Raw genomic sequence first — 19,894 nt, forward strand, 5'->3', positions numbered from 1 at the left:
GGATGAGCCTTAAAATTCTAAGATATACTTTGAGATGAGTGCAATACAATTTATTTGTGTATCGCTCTAATCTCAAAGTAGATCCAATGACTTCAAAGCCTATTGTGTTACATTTTTATTTATTTATTTCCAATTAGAATAGACCTCAATGAAAAGGTGATTATAATAAACAAGAGGCTAACAAGAACCTATTGAAGATATATGTATATTGGGTAGACTATTTTAACATTATAATAATAGCAAATGGATAAATTATGATTTATATGAAGCATATGAATATAAATAAAATTTTCCCAAAGGATATGCTCCACTACTTATCAATTATGATCCATGGTCCCATCAATGAATGGACCATGAAATTACAAGTAAACTAATATGCCATTAGGGGACAAGAAACATAAAGGTTTGAGTGCAATCAATTTTTTTGCTATAGATAGAGCCATATCTAACTAGAATATTATTGGGAAAGCTATCATAAAGGAATCATAGCAATCTGCTCTATAAATAATTGAGATTTGATGACCATGAAAAATGAAAAACAACATGGCCTCATAGAACTCCTAGAGTGCATTAACTTATACTTCATTTTATTTTATTATATGAAATAAAATTGTCATATTTTTGTAAAAAATTTGGCCTTTTTTTATAGGTTTTTTTTTTTTTTTGGCTTTTGTTTATAAGTTAACTCATATGCTTATGCAATTATAAAGAGAATGAACAAGCAAAAATTATCAAATTTTAAGCATAATTTATATGTAGAATAATAAAAATAAAATAGAAAGGTATTAAAAGTATTTATTCATGAATCACTAAAAATAGACTAACAATATATTTGTTTAAACAAAATTTAGCACAAGTTTATCGGTTAAACTTTAAATAATTTTTTTTTTTTTCAGTATTTTGTAAAATAAGATGAGAGACTAAGGCTTCGTTTGGGACGGCTTTCTTATTGCTTTTGTAAAGCAATTTTTTAGCACAAAAATGTTTAGTTCAAAAAATATCTGTACTAAAAAATTATTTTAAAAAACAGTAAGAAAGTTATCCCAAATGAAATTAAGTTTAGAGAATAACTAGAAAGGATAATCAAAGCTAATGAAAGTAAATCCTAAGGGAGCCTAGATATTGGAAATTTTGTTATTATTGCATTAATAAATCTTCTATTTTAAGTATTATATAACAAATCTTTAAAATTTCTCTATTTCATATCTGGAAACACTTAATTTTTTAAATTAAAAAAAAAATATTGAGTAACATTTTAAAATATTTAATGATAAAAAATAAATAACAAGCCCAAAATTAAGCATCAAAACAATCAAATCATTAAGAAAAAAAGGTCCAAATCATTAAAACCATAATTATATTCTGATTCAAATTTATTCAGGAAAAATATAATAATTACTAATCAATCAATTCTTACATTCCATTAATCTAAAAATAAATTTAATAATTAAAAATTATTATAAATATTTTTTTCCTAGCCAACATAAAGCCAGTGATTTCACCTCCCCTATCTTCATTTCAGTTAACACATATATCCTACATAAGAAAAAAGAAAACACCCAAAACACTCACTGTTGCTTAGCTTTATTGTTGGACGAGTACGGTTGAAAACCCCCCATCCCATGCTCGATTCCCCTCGAGCAACAACACCTCTTAAGTGAGGCCCAATCAAATGCGGGTCACGAAGTTTCCGGGTTGAGTGTCTCTTCTAAGTTAGCTGATGATTAGTCACGCCGCAAAACCCCCCTTTCAGGGGTGACAAACCCCCTTTCAGGGGTGACAGTCAGTGGATACCCGTTCCAAAAAAAAAAACATAGTGCTTATTTAATTCCGTGCACTCATAAATAAATGAGATATCCTGATGTAAAAGGCATCAAGATGAATTTCAAAGCCCTTAAATTACAACTAAAATTAGCACAATTAAGAATATCATATACAACACTCATTCAAAAAAAACCTTCGTCACCAACCATACTTGGCTTGCGTCTCGGCCTTTGTTAAAAGACCCTTTGAACGCCGCTCTGCCAGCTCCATCTCTTTCTGCTTCAAGTCATAGTACAATGAACCAATCTGATGCTTCCTTTTGTGCAGTTTTGAAGGTTTTCCCTTGCCAGAAGGAGCAGCAGCCTGAATCACAATTATATTAGTATCATATGATCATAACCCAAGTAATTATTCAAATTTTCAGGCTTCATCGAGGACGGTTTTCTCACTGCTTTCTAAAACGTTTAGACGGTAGAAATTCTTGTACTAAAAAGTTGCTTTATTTCGATTCCATGAGACCCTTAGCATATGTAAGAACAATAATTGTAGGCCACCGCACACATGCTTCCGAGTATTGCGAATGACATGCAAGCATGTTTTCATGGATGCACATGATCCATGTTGCCATGCAAGGATGCCTAACAAGGACAAGCATACATGACTGCCATGCATTCGCACACACATGCTGGCATGTTTTCATAAATGCACATGATGCATGTTGCCATGCATTGGCGCCTAACGAATGTTGTGGTCGACAAGCATATATGAATGCGCAAATATTCATGGCTCATGCACACATTAGTGCTTGAACATGCATTGCAATGCGTTCATGCAACCATTGTGCATGATTCCAGTAACAATAATGAATGAATAAAAAATAAACTTGTGATTTGGATGGTTTGGATAACCAAGTTGTCTGACTCTATAGATAAACTAGATAGAACCAGTGAACCACCCATGAAGCCCTAAGAAACCTCCACATAGTATCCACTTGTGTCTTTTAGACTAAGCAAATAAGCTGTAAGTGACCGTAGCCGACCATATCTAAAGCATATGATAATTTTCCATAAATACAAAAATGGAAATATAAGACTTTCAACATCTTCGGTTAAACTAGCCCTAATTCACAATTCACGTCGCTAATCAATAATAAAATCATTATGTTTCCATAATAAATTGATAATGGACCTGGTTAAATTCGTTACAATTAAACATCAACATTAATGAATAAGCTGGAAGCTTTAAATGCTTGAAGCATAAGGAAAATAAATATAAAATTTAGTGAATGTTGTCCTTAGAAAATCAATAGTTACAAAAAATGAGTAAAGTTTTCCTAAGTAAAATTTTTCTCATCAGAAATTAAGTAAAATTTTCTAAGAAAAAAAGTGCTGGAAATTCCGTCAGCTATACTAATTACCGACAGAATTTCTGGCGGAAAAATTCTGCCAGTAATACTACATTTTCCTTGTAGTGTCAGCCCTACCTAGGGCACCAAAAATTTTTGGTTGCAACAACACAGAAGCTAGCCGTCCACTTCAAATACATAATCCAGCGTTAACAAACCATTCCTATACCCTCTGAGACCACCTAAAGCCACCAGAATACAACAAACAAGCTTGATCTACTTCAAGTACGAACAGTAGGGAAAAGCTAGTTCCTTTTAAGTAATCTAGAATAAACCTAAATCGTAGTAATATAAAATAATAATAATAATAATAACAATTCCAAAAGTTTTATGCTCATTCAATCTTGGATCATAATTTAGTATCCATGCACAAGTTCCAACCCTAAGAAAAACAACTCGTACTAAATTAAGGACTGCGAATGATACTTTGGGTGACTATATGGAGTTAAAGGTCTATATGACAAAATGGCAGAACCAAGATTTAAAGATGAGTGGCAAACTTAAAGATCAATTAAAATCAAATCAAAATTAGAAGTTTACTTTTTGAACTTAAGTAAACAAAAAATTTGTAAATAAACAAACTACAAAATAATCAAACTATTTTAGTTAGCCATCTTAAATTCTGCCTAGTTCTTCTTCATCTTATCAAAACCACAGCCATCGATTCAACTTCAGAACTTTTTGCAATATATATTTTCAATAGGCTTGCAAGAAAATGATCTTCCATCTTGCATGTTCATTTGTAGAGTTAACATCAATTTAATCCATCAATCAATCCATAAGGATATATAATCAATTTTCTCGTTTTTTTCCAATACTTTGAGATTTTGAAAAATGTTGAATTTTATGAGCTTCAATTTCAAATTACTCCATCTATCAAGTCTTCAACATAAAACTTATTTGCAAATTTACAAATATTTGCAACTTCGAATGATTGGAATCCATCTCAAGCATCATAAGCTGATAAGAGAATCAATAATTCCACAACATATTCTTTAAACCTATTGTTCATTTTTTACAATTGTGTAGTTATAGTAGCTATAAAAACATCAATTCTATAATATTTCTCTGCCATAACAGTATCCTTTCAATTAGGGGTGTCAATATTGGACCCGACCCGAAAATTTTGGGTTTGGGTTGACCCGAACCCGAAACGAGTCGGGTTCGGGTTCAATAATTCGACCCGTTTCAAAAATTGGGTCGGGTTCGGGTTGACCTGTCAACCCGAAATTGACCCGAAAATGAGCCGTTTTGACCCGAAAACCCATTTTTGACCCGGGAACCCGAGATTGACCCATTTTTTACCCGTTCTTGACCCGAAAAGCAGAGTTTGACCCGTTTTTGGACCAGAAAACTAGCAGTTTTTTGTCTGAATCGGGTCATTCGGGACGGGTCGGGTTGACCCAGACCCGAAGCGGGTCGGGTTTGGGTCCGGAAAACCGACCCGTTTACAGAAACGGGTTCGGGTTGACCCGAATAGTACCGAGTCAGTTTCGGGTTCGACCCAAACCCGACCCGTGACCCAAAATTGACACCCCTACTTTCAATAATGAGAATAACCTCGACCTCCTAAATAAGAAGCATTCATATTTGGAATATGTACATCTCCCTTTTCACAAAATAGCTTTACTCTTTGAGCAAAGAATTTCATCCTCTTTCTCTTGTGAAGAAATTGTTTAGTTTTTAATAGCAAATATATTGCATTCAAGATGTCTTGTGACTTTATTTGTAATGTTCGATAAATATCATATGTAATTTAAAATATAATTGATGTTAAATTATAATTACCCCTAGATTTTCTCTCCCCTTAATATTATGCATATCATCAAAGCTTTTCTATCACAAACTACAACTATGTGGAGAGAGAAAAAGAGAATTGAAGGTATTCTCAATAAGAAAGAAGAGTTGGTAATGCTTTGATAAGGGAATAAATGGCTGCAATGATGATTGCTTATGAAACTCTTGATGCTAACACCATCAGCATCTACTCAACTACCACCTACGCAAACAAGGAGAGCCATCCAATAGAAAAAAATTGCTTGCCAAGGAGAATCCATCAACAGGGTGAGTAGTTGAAAAACAAACATGGAGTTACTGATGCAGGGGATCAACGAAACAAACAGACATGCTAGAAGGAAATCCTAATCCAGAGACAAACACAAAGCTTAAGAGCTTAAAAGGGGAATAATATTCATCAACACTCCATTCCTCTTACACATTCTATATATATAATACTCAAGTAGAGAACACCAGAAAATCCTAGAAGATTCTAGAAACATGTAACAAACTTGTAACAACCTAAATAAAATAAACTAAGGAACATTTTAAGTTAAAATGCTCCACATCATTCTCCCCTTGAGTCAAAAGGGCTGGACTCCGTCACGGCGCATCATCGGGAGAAAGATAGATGTAAAAATTATGATCAATCCTCCTGGGTCGAAGACTTTGCGTCATGCATATCCATAAGCTTATTCATTAGCTGCATGAGTACCTTTGACCTTTACAATTTTGTAGTGTTCGGCTAGCAGGACAGCAAGTGTAGTCTGGAGAAATCTGAAATGTTTCAGCTTTTCTTCTCTAAAAAATCTGAGAGGAATTCCACTCTCATTTTAGGGAAGAAAACTCAGTAGCAATGCTTTGGAGACAAGCCACATGAAGTAACGGTGGAGAGGAAATCTGAGAGGGAATAACCTTGCTTTCCACTCTCAGATTTTGAAATCAGGTGTAAAAACTGAACTTACGTTGGAGTGGGGAGGCATTTGGGAGGTAATTAAGAGGAGATGAGGTGGCAATTAGAAAGAGAAGCAATGGGGTTGAGGTGGCCGGCCATAAGGAGAGAGAAAGGCTTAGCATTAACTCACATGGGCCCCCCAATTTAATAACAGATTTGTTCAAAAATCTGGAACGGAAGTTCCATATTTCAATTAAGAGGAAAGTTTCCTTATTTATGGCCCTTAATTGAATGTATTTGGGAATTCAAATTGGATGGTGAAAGTTTATTTGAAATCAATTTCAATTTCAAATAGGATGGGCATTAAAGGAGCAATCAATGGGGAGAGCTCCTTCATGGGGCCGGCGGCATGGTGAGAGGGGAGGGAAATTAGGGAGGGATTAGGTGCTTTCCAATTGAGTCGATGCCACCTAGGATGAAAATTAATAATTCCACATGTCATGAAATTTGGATTGGATCAATTCGAAAACTTTCCTTTTTAGGAATTTTGCAAAAATGGAAAGTTTGAATTTCAAATTTGAAATTCAAAATCGGTAACTCCTTTATTTATTGCTAGGCCACAATCAATGAGCCATTATGATGAATGACATCTTCATCATGGCTTGGAGCAAGGCGGTGGCCGGCGGCCAAAGGAGGAAGAGGGGCTTGCCATCGGTTTTGGGGATTTCTTGGTGGATCTTGGGTTTGTGGTGGAAGAAGCTAATGAGTAACGTGGTGGATGATGGAAACTCGGGTAGGGCCTGGCGTGGGGAGGAGGAAAACGAGATTTGGAGAAGAAAACAATAAGATAAAAATAAACCACGAGTCAAGGACGCTTCCAATGATTGGCGGGTATTGCTTTTTCCCTCACCTTGGGCTTTCCCTAGAACTCACACAGAGATCTAGGAAAAAGAACTCACTAAGAGATCTTCAAGAAGGAACTCACAAAGAGAACACAAGAGCAAAATTTTCATTCAATCATCATCATCCCTCAATACAAGAAAGCTAGCCTATAAATAGGCCTTATGAAAAGAAAAATAACAAAGACTAAAATGCCCTTCGGGCTACAACACTACATGACCACCCATAAGGGTATAAATGGAAAAACAACAATACAAAATAAACTAGTACAAAAACATATAAATAAATAACTAAAAAATCGTAGCCGTTGATCTCCGATGTCCTCATCACAATTCCTCTTACACATTCTATATATATAATACTAAAGTAGAGAAATATTCATCAACACTCAATTCCTCTTACACAGTCTATATATATAATACTAAAGTAGAGAACACCTAGAGAATCCTAGAAGATTCTAGAAACCTGTAACAACTTGTAACAACCTAAATAAAATAAACTAAGGAACATTTTAAGTTAAAATGCTCCACATCATTCTCCCCTTGAGTCAAAAGGGCTGGACTCCGTCACGGCGCATCATCGGGAGAAAGATAGATGTAAAAATTATGATCAATCCTCCTGGGTCGAAGACTTTGCGTCTTTGATGCATATCCATAAGCTTATTCATTAGCTGCATGAGTACCTTTGACCTTTACAATTTTGTATATATCATACACTTGCTTCTTTATGTTTTGTATATGTTTGACCTTCAACAGAAAACAACAACTTGTATGCAGGCTGAGAATTTATCCTGGGGATAATAACTTTGGTCTCATTGCCACCTTCACTTAGAATACTTACTTGTACAGCAACACCAAATGTAACAGCTTTATCTAATGTATCATTCTTGCACAAGCCAGCAATCATCAAGGAATAAACAATTAATTTGCTCTATCCATTCTCCTTTGCCACCTCAGAAACAATTAATTGGCTTTCTCCATTCTCCTTTGCCACCTCATAAACAATTAATTTGCTCTCTCCAGTCTCCTTAGCCACCTTATAAAGCCTATTTATGAGGTTGTTAAAGATGACTGTATCAGGTCCAATAGCAGAATTCGGCTTCGTCATATTGACGAACATCTGGATTACGAGGCCGATGCTGTGAAACTTACCTTGGCCCTGCATCTCCTCAGCCATCACAACACTTGTAAAAATCCTCAATGCACTACAATAATCCTTCACACACATAAAACTGAGGCATTTTATCGAACGGGTTGCATGTAAGGCTGGCTTCCAGGCACAGGAGGTTGAAAGGGTGTTTAGAAAGGAGCCGGCGGCCTCCGGATCTAGGGGAATTGAAGAAGATGTCGACGAGAGCCAGAGTGGATAACGGAAGGACAGCAAGGAATTGGAATCTGGGAGGCCATGAATGACAAGGCTGATGCAATTTGAGTGGAAAACGCCGGAGGTTGAAGAACGGAGAAAGGAAAGGATGGAACTTTCCAACCTTAATAGTCGTCAGAAAACTTTGCACACATTTGAAGCTATTTTTTGGAGCTGTATCGTGGGATTGTTCTTCTCAGTGGAAATGGTGGAAGACAATAACGGTCAAGTGGAGGAGTCTGCGAAATAGAAGAGAATGAAAGGTGGCGATGGGACGGTAGCTCCACCAAGGGAAGACGCAGCAACTCGGCAAATTGGTAGAGTGGTTCCTCCTGGATCGGAGACCACCGAAAATCCCTCCCCTCGTCTTCATCGCCATTCTCTGACATCTCTTGATTGATGGAGACGCTTGAACCATCCTTTAGCATAGCCATGAATACCTCTCCGAATCCTCCAAGATGAACAAAACGAACATTGGAACCAACTGAGAAATACTCAAAAATCATCTGTTGATTCTCCCTATCCACATAGATTTTAGGAAACTCAATCCTCGTTAGATCAAGAATGACAAACTTCAAGCTTATGGATGATGAATTGCCGATGATGTATTCCACACAGGGCTTGTCGTCAAATGAGATGGTGAGCTAGACAATGCCGGTAGGGGAGTGGAATCAAGTGAAGGGAGTCAAATGAGATGGTGAGCTGGACAATGCCGATAGGGGAGTGGAATCGAGTGAAGGGAATCACGTGAAGGGAACGCATGGAGAAGACAGTCGTGCTGGGATATGGGAAAGAGGGCAGGGGCTCAGTGGGTTCTAGGTAAGCAGGATTTTTATTGTTGTCTGCAAAAGCATTGACGTTAGTGATGCTGCTGCTGCGGATATTCTGGCTTCAATGGCCTTTTAAGCTCTCGGAGTTCGGGCTAGAGTATAGAGGATGCTTCGTAGCAACAGGGTACTTCTCGCCGCTGATTTCATAAAAGGGCTTCTCATTGTCTTCAAGTGCGGGGTCGAGTGTGGGATCGCGAGAGTTGAGCGGGGGCGGGAGCGGAAGTGGGAGTGCAGTCCGTACAGACGTGGGAGTGGGTTTGGGGTCGCAGGAGCTGAGTGGGAGCAGTTGTGGTCATGCGGAGTGTAGGAGAAAGAGTTGGGAGCATGGGGCGTAGGTAGCGCATTAGTGCTGGTTTGGTCACAAAAAGAAGCGAAATCAATGACCTCTGTGACAATAGGCGATGATGGATGTTTAGAACAGCCTTTGGGATGGGATTGCTCGACAAGCTCGAGGGCTGAACTGTGTTGGAGAGTCAGAAACGTAGACGAATCTGAAGGCAGAAGTAGGATCGGTTGCACGTGTGTGTTGGAGCAGAGGAGTGATGGGGCCGGTATGGTTGCTGACCTGCTCATGATTCTCTCCACCGAATGCATGAAATTAACACATAAAGCATCAATATGATCAAGTGATGCTTTCACTTGAGCCACCCAAAGGGCTTCGTGGCGTTGACCGCCTTTCTTCTTTGGCATCGATCGTCGTCGACCGCCCATCTTATTCAGAGTCGATCTTCGTCGACCGCCCATCTTCTTCGGATTCGATCATCATCGACAACCCGCCTTCTTCTGCAGTCCATTGTACTTTGCAAGCTCCATGCTTTGATACCAACTAATGCAGTGGATTGTCGGAAGAAACAGACCTACTAGAAGGAAATCTCAATCCAGGGACAAACACAAAGCTTAAGAGCTTAAAAGGGGAATAATATTTATCAATGCTCCATTCCTCTTACACATTCTATATATATAATACTCAAGTAGAGAACACCTAGAGAATCCTAGAATATTCTATAATCTTGTAACAAACTAAATAAAATAACCTAAAGAACATTTTAAATTAAAATGCTCCGCATTAGTTGCCTTACTATGATGAAATACAAAGGTCAACCAAATTAGTTTGAACATCCTGAAATATATTTCATGGTTTATAATTTGAATAGAAAAAAAATTGTATGTTTTCATTTGAAATTATCTCATTTAGTGTGAAGGAATTCACAATCTGAGAACTATGGTGTGTGTGTTACATGGTCAAAGTTCAGAAAGATCGCTAATGGCTCAAGTCCATCCTAATTCCTATTGGATAAGAACGAAAAAATGGACTTGATGGAAGAATTTGAAAAAATATGATGAAAGAAATGTAGAAGAATGCAAAACAAAATTTAGATGACAGGAAACCACTTAAGAAATTTCATTGAATGAAAAATCTATATTAATAAAATATGTAGCAAGAGTTCATGAAAGATTTCCTGCAAAATTGAAGCTTTTTCCAGTTGTTTACGTACTTTAAGCTAGCACAAAAGCTATAACCTTGAGAAAAGAAATAAAACTCTCCACATTAAAAAAAAAAAAAAGCCTACTTAACGCATGTAAAGGAATAGACTAAAGGTTTAAATTCGGAGGAGCAAGACAGTAGACCACCATGTTGCTACCATAGCAAGTTAAGGCATAAACTTAAGGATTGTTGGAATTTATACACAAAGAAGAGGATAAACCGGGAAGAAAAAGAGAAATAAAAAAACCTCCCTCGCTATTACTTCAGAAAAAGTTAAGGTGGGAGTGACAAAGACAATGCATTTTCCTTGATTTCACTTCCACCTCTATATAGTAAGAGGTTAATTAGGATCACTTTTGTTCTTTTTTATTGATATTTTGATATGAGAAATAAAAATATTTGATATCATTATTATAGATTTTATTTTTTATTTTTTATTTTTATTGAATATCACATAAATTGATTAAGTGGATGAGTGACTTTACTCTTAAAGATTTTTCATTCAATAAACTCTTGCTATATATTAAGTTAAGTGTTGCAAAGATGAGGATGCTCAGGTGGATGAGTGGCTTTACTCTTAAAGATAGAATGCGAAATGAGCATATATGTAAAAAGGTCGGAATAGCTCCGGTGGAATATAAGATTATATAAAATCGCCTTAGATGGTTTGGTCACATAAAACGGCGGTTAGGAAAATAGATGTATTAGATTTGACGTATGTTAAGAAAGATAAAGGTAGACCTAAAAAGACTTGGTTAGAAAAATATTAAAAATGACCTTTCTTTATTAGATTTAGATGAGAATTTGACTATTAACATAACATGGTGAAGAAAAAGAATTCATGTAGCTGGCCCCACATAGTGGGATAAAAGTTTGTTGTTGTTGTTCATCACATAAATCGATTTATTTTATAGTTTAGAAGAGAGAAGTGCCCCAAGGTCTGAGAAGTTGTTGGCTTAGGCACAAGGATGGCCTCTGGAGGTTGGGTGGCATTAGGTTCATGTTTTGAAATAATGAAGAACCTAAAAATTATTTTGAGTATTTTAAAATCAACTTGATCTTTTTTTTTTTTTAAGAAAATAGAAATAAAAAACAATACAAAATACTAACTAAACATGCATTGTCTAAAGTAAAACAAAAAAAAAAGAAATAAAAAACTAATCACAAATAGGCGCTGAATTGTAAGAAAGTGATCTAAAGGACGATGTGATTAGAATGAAGTTTGAATTTTCAATTTGTTTGGATAAGTTATAATTTGAATTTTATGTTTGAAATATAAGTTGTTTTTAAGGAGTTATTTAAATGGGCATATTTACTACAATAAAAGACATCAAAACAATTCTTCCTATCATTTCTTATTTCTCTCTCTCCTCTCCTATTGTCATTGTCCTACCAAGAACTCCAAAAATTTGCTCGTTGAAACACTTTAGTTGCCAGTCATCCACTTTCAATATATATTCCATCCAACACTAGCTACCTTTCTCTACGTTCTACCGCCACTTATAGCCAATGAAATTGCTTCCTAGAGTACAGCCAGATGTTCAATAACTGTTTTACCTATAAAAATACAATAACAACAAGATACAATTAATGTTTTCAAATTTTGGGAGATAGTCTTAGAAAATTTTCATCTTATTTCAAATGTCTTCTACACATTCAATCTCCATTTATTTGCACAGCTTATAGCCACGTTAAATTAGATCAAGTTTTGTTTTTTGGGTACATTCAATCTTAGATCATTCAAACTCAATTTGCTCACGTTTACGGTTGCATGAAGATTTACCTATATTTTATATAAATCTTTTTGCACAATTTTTAGCCATATTATATCTGGCATAGCATTTTTTCTTCCTAAGACTTAACACATTTTGAGGTTTTAAGAGAATTAGAAAATTATTTGATTAATATTTGAGGTAGGCATTTAATCCTTCAATTTTATTTATAGAAGGAAAAGGTGAATTGAATTTCCATAAAGCAAAAAAGAAAAAAAAATTCCATTTAAGTCAGTGCATCATCCTTTATTGATAGGTCCATCTTTGACTAAGTCCCCCTTCTTTTAGAATCAAATTATTGCATTTTGTTCTTTCAGAAAAACTATCCTAAAACCTTCACTAACTGATTACTTAGGTACCTTAGTGAACAATATGGGTTGTTTACCGCTCAAATTTCGACCTTAGAGCCCACAAGCTATGTCTGTAAAAATGATGACAATCTGCATTTAAATTTTCCCAGAGGTTGGTAAAGCAAATTACCATAGGTCGTCAACCAAACCCACACTCAAATCCCAACTCTTCCCACCTACCTACTGAAGCGAGAGAGAGAGCCATTTTCTCTGATGCTGTTAGCTCTATTACTTGACCTGAGAATGGAAACCGCCAGCACTTTTTTTAGGGTTAATGACAAAAGCTGTAACACATCCATTTTCTTTTAGGGAAACTTGAGTAAAATGGGGAGGTGGAAAAGGATAGATTAATGAGTCTTTGTGCAAGTTGTATGCGGTGAGAGTATGGTAATGGAAGTGATTCATGTCCATACATGTAGTGTAGTCTACCCGTCCCACAAATATTTGGGAAAGACTAACGAATTCTAATTCTCCATTAATTCCTATTAAGTGATGCATGATATGTTAAACCTCATTTACGATTTGTTTTTTTGCGCAAATTCTATCCATATTATAATTTCCTTTTTCTTCGTGTAATCCATAACATTAATTTTATGTATCCATCTTATTGGTGCAGCTTTTGCCCATAATTTTACATGCCCAAATATTTAAGTTTTTTATATCTTATCAATAAATGTTACTCATGCCACCCACACCAATTTAATGTAGTCATTTTATCATCTATAATTTTTTATTTTGCCACATATACATCTTAACAAACTTAGTTATGCAGCATTAAATATATTATTAACCGGCAAACACATATCCATAAAATATAACTAAGCTAATTGCATATCTATAAAATTTTCATTTTTAATATGATTGATATTATCCAACTATATAATATCCATGAAGCATTTCTCTGCTTTTCCCACCCAAACCACTATAAGGACATATTCTCATTGATATCCAGATTCTTCAATATAATAGATCCAAGAAACTTAACTCTATCACAATTATGTATCAATTTATCTTATCATGCTATCTGATAATTATTAAATCAATAGAAGCTATATAATGTTAATTTCTCTAAACCAATACTTGATAATTATTAAATAAATAGAAGCTATATAATGTTGGGTTTTAAAAATGCCTCGTTTACATATTCAAATTATAGCTTCAAGATAAGTTTAACCTGCTTTTTTCTTATTTAAAATAAGATAAATCTATTCTATGGAAGAACAAAACCTCGTCAACTTGAATTTTAAAAATGTTCCTAGACAAAAGCAAATTTACAAATCCATTGAATGACATCTAATACATCTGAAAAAGGATAAACAAGTTCAATGAAGATTACGAAATGAATATCATGGACACTACGAGGACTCAAAGTCATATGCCATTAAAAGATTGCTGGATCAGAAGTCAACAACTCTAAAACCTAATTCGGACCCGCACAGCTGTGGCTGTAGATAAATGATGTAAAGTGATTCTGCAAAATGGAGTGTTTTATTAAAACTTTTAAGTATTTTCAGTTCTAAAACCAAGCTAACGTAAAGTGATGTATCCAAATGGAGGGCATGCTTAGAAATTTTAATGGCTTTGCTTTAAGGAAGAAGAGGGGCTCAATTGGATCCAGCTAGGCTTTTTAAGAGGATTAGGTTTGAATAAGAAGGATTTGAAATTTTAAATGTTGTGATTGAGGGTTTTGTGAAGGAAGAAGGTTGTAGGAGTATTAATTTTTAAGTTAAGATAGAGGAAGGGTTGACGGGTTGACGAGAATATCGATGCATTTATTAATGCAGAAAAGAGGAAAGGAGTTGAAGCTTAGGGAGGACGTGCACAAATGAAGCTTGTAGAGATCAGGATGCTAGCAAGCAGTTTTGATGAGGCTTTTCGATACAAATTGAGAGCAAAGGGATAAAAAAAAAGGCAATTTTTTAGTAACTCGTGTTCTATTTTTCAGGTTTTCCCATTATACTATACGCTTACTCTTAATACTCAAAAAGGAGAAGCTGATGGAAATCTTGATGGGGAGTTCTAATGATCTTCCTATGATTCTCAGTTGTATTCCAAAGTTGCTCTGATTTGTAAATTGAAGTGAGGGGAAATATGGTTTAATTAGCTAATTTTAATGGAGAACACAAAAGCATTGTTGAGACGTCCAAGAGGAAGCCGAGAAGAGGACCCAGATGTGAAATCAGGGCATCAAGAGGTGCAGTACTGGAATTAGATTACTTGGAAAGAAAGAATGCAGCCAAGAGTCACAGAAGGGAAAGGCAATAGAAAGGAAAACTTCTGGAGTAGAAGAACAGAAAGTGAACAAACTAAGATCATGTGAAGGAAGAGAGAGGGAGAGATGAACGTGAGAAGGCAGGGCAGTAGAAGTACAGGGGAGAGCAGTCAAATCCATCATAATTAACAAACAAAAGCATCTGGAGTAGAAGAAGAGAAAGCGAACGAACTAAAATCATGATATGGAAGAGAGACGGAGAGATGAACGTGAGAAGGCAGGGTAGTAGAAGTACAGGGGAGAGCAGACGAATCCATTATATTTAACAAACAAAAGCATCCATAACCCTATGGAAAGGCATAGGTAAGAACTAGAATTGTGACAAAAACAAATAAAAATAATTAATCAAATCTCCCCCTACTCCTTGGATAGTCATAAATAAAAAATGGTGACTCCATAAGCTAGGTGCCATAACTGTGTTGGCTAGTTCTAGCCTTGAGAAAATTTGCTATATATGTATCCATCAAGAGAAAATTTGCTACGCAACATCAAATAACACCCAAGTGATTCTATTTACAATAATACCACCAGAATCTTGAAGAGCAAAACAAACCTGCTAACTTTCATTGCCCATATTTTATTAAATTCTTAATGGTCTGATCGTATTACATTAAAACACATAGGTTCAAAACAGGGAGAGCAGAGGAAGACGGGCAAGCATGGGGCGTTTGAGAACCGGACTTAAAGAGAGGGGTAGTCAAATTCATCACAATCAACAAACAAAAGCAAAGTTTAAAATTGTGCAATTAGGTATTGAGGTGTTTATTGTTCATGAGGCGAGGTGTAAGCCTCAAGGCGTTTTGATGCTTAAGCCACAAAATCAAAAAATTGTGTTAAGTCAAAATAAATTATAGAAGTAATTTTTTATATAATACTCAAATAATATGTTAAAGGATGACGTGTTAATTTTCTATTAAATTATGAAATAACAAATTGACATACATATAAAATAAAAAATTGCACAAGAGATAAAGTTGCAAGTGATAAATTGCGTGAAATAGAATTGAAGTACAAATATTATAAGAGCAAAATAATATTAAACATAGGAATGGCATAAAAGTATTATATAATATCAAATTTAACTCCAAATTTCTTATTTATCAGTTTCCGACTCACCCACATAAAATTCTTAAAAGAAACTAAAATAGTTTACAAAAACTTAGAAATCATCTGCACTATCATCACTGAGGAGGTTTTTATTTGAGTCGTCATCATAATAAATTAGTCTCTCCCTTATCTCATTCTATGGAGTCCAATGCCTCCCAATTTGCTTCTTTTTATTTATTTCAGTCATCTTCTTATTTATAAATGTTTTTCATTAACATAAAGATGAGATTAATACTCTAAAAATTTTAGAGGTGGTGGTGATGGTGTACGGGTTTCAAGTGATCCCCGGTAGCGGCTACGACGGTGGTGTGTATGGAGAAAACGAAGGGTTGGAGGTCAAGGCAATAAAGAGGAAGTTGTTGCAGCTTGAGGGTGCATTAAAACGTGATTTGTTCGGGAATTTAGTTTAGGTTTCAGATAAGTTTTAATAAAAATATATATAAATTGGGTGAGGCGTAAGCCTCCCGCTAGTGAGGAATGGTGTGCCTCAAGGCGGGCCTCAGTCAAGTTGAGGCGCTAGCCTCGTAAAAAAAGTTTGAGGCAGAAGCCTCGATGTGTTCTTCACTGGAATTGCACTGAGGCGGGCCTCAAGGCGAGCCTCATATTGCGCAATTTTAAACAATGAACTAAAACATCCATGAGCCTATGGATAATGATTAGGTAACAACTACAATAAATAAAAAGCAAATAACAAAGTTCCCATGAATCCTTGGATAGTCATAAATGAACAAAGTTAACTCCATATTACTTTGCCAACTAGTTCCATCCTTGAGGATCCTTGATGGTTGAAATCAACAAATTGATATTTATAAGGGTAATTTCCAATGCAACATCAAAACCTTACATATTTACAAAATAACATCTAAGTGCTTCTACTTACAATAATACCACCTAAAGCTTGAAGTGCACAACAAAACTACTAGCTTTCATTACCAATGTTTAGTTAAATTCCTAATGATTTGGTTGCATAACACGCAAATACATAGACTTGGCAATTCATTTTAAAAACATATTGTTAGTTTAGTAAATAAAGAACAATTTGATATAATAAACTTAAATCTCCTGTTTTTAAATAAATAGGCACAATGACATATTGTGGCATTCAATTTGCAAGTCATATTCCATTCAGAGTAGGAGGCTTTTTTGTAAGGTAAAAGTCGAATATCCATGCAAAGCATAAAATTAGATGCAACACCATAAATTAAAGAGCTATTTTCACTTCCATTTGCATTTCAAAGCAAAATGATTTCAGTGAATAATTTGATTAAAAAAATCATTTATGCACGCTTAAAAAAGACAAAAAGCCACATATTTTTAAGGTAGAAATAGAAACCTTAACATAAAAATAACTATGACCTATTTATGTAGAAAATGTAGATGTGCCGAGCTTGGCTAGGTCAATTTTAGAAGGCATTCTCACAAAAATAAGAGCAGAGGAAAGACATCAAATATTACAATAGAATGACACAATGGACCATAGGGGACTATGCATGAAGAAGAAAAAACTTCTCAAAAGCTACTTCAAATAACTTGAACACACTTTACATGTGAGAGTTCTCCAAATCACTCCTAAAGGCCGCTTGGGACGAGGAAACCATAAAATGAGAAAAACTGGGAATACTAGATAAAATTTCCTCTTCAAGAGTAAATGGTGAAATGACATATCAACAAAGCTATAAAAATGGACACCAACCTATAATTTATGCTATCATAGTCATCCTTCAATTTCCAACATATATCATTGTATTCCACAAGCATTAACAAGTCATATTTAAAAGCAACACATTAGAATATTAGAAATTCAAAAACTTGAATACAGAAGTAATATTATCTTTATGAGTAATGCATGCACAAAACAAGAGAAAAATCATTAAAGAGTGAGTAAATTCAAACCTGATAGGCCGGCCCAAAAGCTATTCCTGTGGATTTAATCTGATCCTCTCTCGGTCTGTTCTTCATCAACTCATCCTGCTTCACCTCCACAATCTCTGTAGGAATAGCTGTTCTTCCTCTCTTACCTGCGATTCTCCCAATATCGGGAATCTCCGATGTTGTTGCTCCACTAGAAGCATTGGACCAGCTATCCATGTAACTTCTGTGACCAGAACTGTCCCCATTATCCTGCTCCCACCCAACTGTTGCAGGAATACTTGCATAAGTAGCATCCGCCGAACTAACGGCCGCAGGATTTACTACTCCGCTGGACCAATTTCCATCATCATTCTTGAAATTCTCATAATCACTAACCCCCTGTTCTGCACTAAAACTCGCACAAGCCTCATAACCAACAGCCATGCCTTGCTCTGCACCATACTCAGAATAGCTAGCAAAACTGCCTACCTCATGCTCTGTTTTCGATCCTTGTGGACAATTTGCAGAAGGATCATCCGTTTGCAAGCTAGATCTCCTCGACGCAGGATCATCCGTTTGCAAGCTAGATTTCCTCGACGCACCGAAGGATTGAGCCGGAGCTATACATAGTGAGTTTTTAGGTGCAGGAAGCATGGAAGAGAGTGCCTTCGGGGTGGATGAAGACGAAGTATCCTTTCTGACCTTTCTTCCCTTTTCCTCCTCATCATCGTCATCAGGATCGAGGGATTTTAGCATGGAAGGATTCAATGGCAGTGTAAAGTGAACGACTCTTTTAAAGTCCGAAGATGGTTTGTTAGAGGGATTTCCGGATAGAGATTTGGGAGCGGGGAGGGAAGAGAAAGTGGAAGAAGTGGAGGTTTTGGGTGGCGGAAGAGAGGAGAAGATAGAGGAAGACTGCGGTTGATTCGGGGGCTTCCCTCCATCAACCTCTCTTTTATAATCATTCAAAGAGTGGTTAGGCAACTGCGATTTGGGTGGGGGAAGAGAAGCGAACAGAGAGGAAGAGGAAGAAGGAGAAGATGAGTTAGAGATTCGGGGAGGAGGAAGGGAGGAGAAGAACGAAGAGGATTTGGGGGGAGGGAGAGAGTTAGAGAAAGAGGAAATCTTGGGATGAGGAATAGCACGAGAAACTTCTTCAGCTTCTCCATCGTCGTCAGAGGAAGCATAGTTCGCTAACAAGGAATCCATTGTAGATGAGGAACAGAAATTGGTTTCGCGCAAAATGATGCAGAAACCCTTTAGGATACAGAATTTAAGCTGGATTCGAGTTAAATCTTGCCGAACGTAAAAAAATACCTCCTCAAATCTCAAGGCTAAATCCCGAGTTAACGTCGTTTTCCACCTTTTCTCCCTAAATCCTTCCCGTCGTGACTTCCGATCCGACAGGAAGAACGTCGTCTAATGAGGCGCAGAAGCGTCCTTTATTTCAGGAATCAGCGACTCTTTTAAAACTCGGCCTAACGCGAAGCAGCCACAGTCGAACAACGACGAGGAGATCGCGAAGAGGAAAAGCAAACCCTAGACAGGCCTACGACTACAGGAAGACAAGAAGTGTATCGTGCAGGCATTGGCAGAGAAGTTTACTGTCTACGTACTCAGAATTAATTAGCTTAGTTTAATTAGGAGTATAATGCAATTAATTAATATTTAGATTTTTTTTTTTTTTTTTTTGGGAAAATTAGGGGCCAAAGCCCATAGCATTAATACCAAAAAGATTACAAAAATGAAGTTGATTGTTACCACAACAAAATGGTAACCATCAACCAAAAACCTATCAGCTTAATTGATGCATAACAACAGAAAGGAAAACAAAACTATCAACCTTTGCTGCTGAAAAATGAAAAGCTACATCAATTAAGAACCAGCCACAAAACAGAAAGTGAAGCAGGAAGAGCAAACTCCACCAAAAGTGCTCCCAAGCCTGACGAATCCTGGACTCAGAGAATAAAATAGCGAGGCAAAAAGAATGAATGGATCCCTGGTTGCCCGTAGACCATCCAAGGGGTCCGGGAGCTTCATCATTGTCCAGGAAAGGCTTGCAAAACGGGACCGAAGCAGATTGGCTACCAACCAAGCCAGCAACATCATCTCCAAAGATGCAGG

General features: G+C 36.2%; 1 protein-coding gene across 2 annotated transcripts; it reads right to left on the reverse strand.

Moving 5' to 3' along the window:
• Nucleotides 1-1,801: 1,801 nt before the first annotated feature.
• Nucleotides 1,802-19,373, reverse strand: LOC110103001 (proline-rich receptor-like protein kinase PERK12). 2 transcript variants are annotated; one of them, XM_020831533.2, is made up of 2 exons: nt 17,813-19,373; nt 1,802-2,124 (listed from the first exon to the last, which is right to left on the reverse strand). In XM_020831533.2, exons 1-2 carry the CDS (start codon nt 18,977-18,979, stop codon nt 1,963-1,965), a joined length of 1,329 nt encoding a protein of 442 aa, XP_020687192.1. In that variant the 5' UTR covers nt 18,980-19,373; the 3' UTR covers nt 1,802-1,962. The 2 variants fall into 2 exon arrangements, with proteins under 2 accessions (XP_020687192.1, XP_020687191.1); XM_020831532.2 differs by having other exon boundaries at nt 1,802-2,127.
• Nucleotides 19,374-19,894: the final 521 nt, after the last annotated feature.

The sequence above is a fragment of the Dendrobium catenatum genome, unplaced genomic scaffold (genome assembly GCF_001605985.2).
Source record: "Dendrobium catenatum unplaced genomic scaffold, ASM160598v2 fragScaff_scaffold_1515, whole genome shotgun sequence".
Classification (NCBI taxonomy): Eukaryota; Viridiplantae; Streptophyta; class Magnoliopsida; order Asparagales; family Orchidaceae; genus Dendrobium; species Dendrobium catenatum.

Excerpts from the sequence above, each read along its gene's own strand:
- LOC110103001 (XM_020831532.2), bottom strand. The coding sequence starts at position 18,979 with ATGGATTCCTTGTTAGCGAACTATGCTTCCTCTGACGACGATGGAGAA. Across the intron at positions 2,128-17,812 it reads CTTTTGGGCCGGCCTATCAG|GCTGCTGCTCCTTCTGGCAA; the intron begins GTTTGAATTTAC and ends ATTGTGATTCAG.